Source organism: Belonocnema kinseyi, chromosome 7 (assembly GCF_010883055.1).
Source record: "Belonocnema kinseyi isolate 2016_QV_RU_SX_M_011 chromosome 7, B_treatae_v1, whole genome shotgun sequence".
NCBI classification, from domain to species: Eukaryota; Metazoa; Arthropoda; class Insecta; order Hymenoptera; family Cynipidae; genus Belonocnema; species Belonocnema kinseyi.
Genome location: NC_046663.1, coordinates 64,647,523 through 64,649,330, shown reverse-complemented (window position 1 = coordinate 64,649,330; position 1,808 = coordinate 64,647,523). Strand labels below are relative to the sequence as shown.

General features: G+C 31.7%; 1 protein-coding gene across 1 annotated transcript in view; it reads right to left on the bottom strand.

Annotated features, from left to right (window-relative positions):
- Positions 1-201: 201 nt before the first annotated feature.
- The window catches only part of LOC117177329 (LMBR1 domain-containing protein 2 homolog), a 23,313-nt gene continuing 21,706 nt past the window's right edge, over positions 202-1,808 (bottom strand). The window contains exons 9-10 of the mRNA XM_033367952.1: positions 886-1,005; positions 202-802 (exon numbers count right to left, since the gene is read on the bottom strand). Coding sequence (XP_033223843.1) covers positions 558-802; positions 886-1,005 — 365 coding nt within the window. The 3' untranslated portion in view covers positions 202-557. The remainder of the gene's footprint in view (positions 803-885; positions 1,006-1,808) is intronic.

The following is a 1,808-nucleotide window of genomic DNA, read 5'->3' as shown; positions in this document are numbered from 1 at the left end:
TATTATCAAAATATTGAAATAATTAATGCAAAAAGTAAAGGAAAGAATAAATTAATAATTTATTTTAAACTACTCATACAAAAAATACATGAAAATTGAAACGTTCAAAAGAATCGTCGTCAAAGATTTTGAATATAATAAAAAAAACCAGTTATGAGTAACTTATACTTTTTGCAATAATTATTTCAATATTATTCATTTTTATAATTATTTTTCCATAATTTCCTACAATAAGAAACACTTTTTTTAAGGGTTTTCCAACTTTTGCCATTTTTCTTTAAAATGCCTACTTTTTCCTGATATCCATATTTTCCCTGACCTTCGGCCACCCTGGAAATGCAATATCAATGTAGTTTAATTTTCGATTCAGAAATCCCTAACTGAAAATGCTGCGCTGCCAAAAAGAAAAAAAATATGTTTCCTTATTTCGAATTTCCTTAAAATTAGGGAACTTGAAAATAAAAAGAAAGTGCGTAAGTATAATATATACAGAAGAGAATAAATCTAAATTATAATACCATTGGCTGCTTAATGGAAATGTTTAACTAACAAAATATTTATATGTCGTCGAATATTCCCCTGGGCGGATTGCCAACCCGAGTGCTGTTTGTCGAGTAGGCTCTCGTGCCCTCAATGGTTAAATCAGGAAGATCCCCTGAATGATAATCGCGATCGACACGACTATTCGCGCCGTAGCCTTCGTTGCCAAAAGTGGTGCCGACGTAGTACTCCGAGGGTTCAAAATCACCCAAGAGACCAGCTCGAGCAGATTCCGTTGAGTCGTCTCTTTTCAGGGATCGTACTAAGGAACGTTTACTGTATTACTTTCGGAATTGTTGAGATTAGCGAGATTAGCCATGCCTATTTCAGAAATTGTAGACACACCTGTATCTGAACTTTGCCTCGACGTTCGATATCGGGAGGCAGTTCCAGAACTGTTGAACCTTTCTTGAAACTCGCGCCTCCGACTCATCGACTCCTCCATCCTTTGACGTTTCCGCCTCTCTAAAATAGAGAGAAACTCAATTCAATATTAAATAATTCAATTTATTATTTAATATTTTTAATATTATTATTATTTAATACTCAATTTAATAATAATAATAATAAATACAGGTACGTACATATCAAATTCATATTGCCAAAGATTTAAATAATTTCACAAATATGACCAAATATTTAAAAAATATTTCATATATTTCGCAAAGATTTAGAATATGCTTTCCCAAAGAATTCAATAATTTCACAAATTTTACCCAATGCTAATTTTTATTTTTAATATTTCGCGGATTTCTCAAAGATATCAAAGATTTCAAGGATTTCACAAAAACTTCGATTATTTCATAAAAAATTCCGATAGATTTTAAAGATTGCTCACAGATTTCAGTGATTTTGGAACGATTTCAATCATTTCAAAAAATCAGGGTGACGATTCGGACGAATTTTAAGTCTCGGTCATTTCTACAAGTTTTTCAATTTTCCCGGTCAACTAAAAGTCACATTTTCATATTTCTCTCTGAACACAAACTTTAAGGGCATGTGACACAGCTAAATACCTATATTACCGACCACAGTTTTTCAGTTCACTGAATGTTTTTTTGAACCTCAGAAATTTTTTTGTAAATAAAATAACGAGCTGAAACTTTGGGAAATGTCTTAGAGTACAATAAAGTACGTTTAGGTACTGCATTTTGGTAGGATCTTCTCTGAAAATTATTTCATCTTTTTTCTGAACCTCAACATTTTTTGAACGGTCGAACTTTTTTTATACATAAAATATCGGTCTCAAACTTTGAGAAATGCAAGAG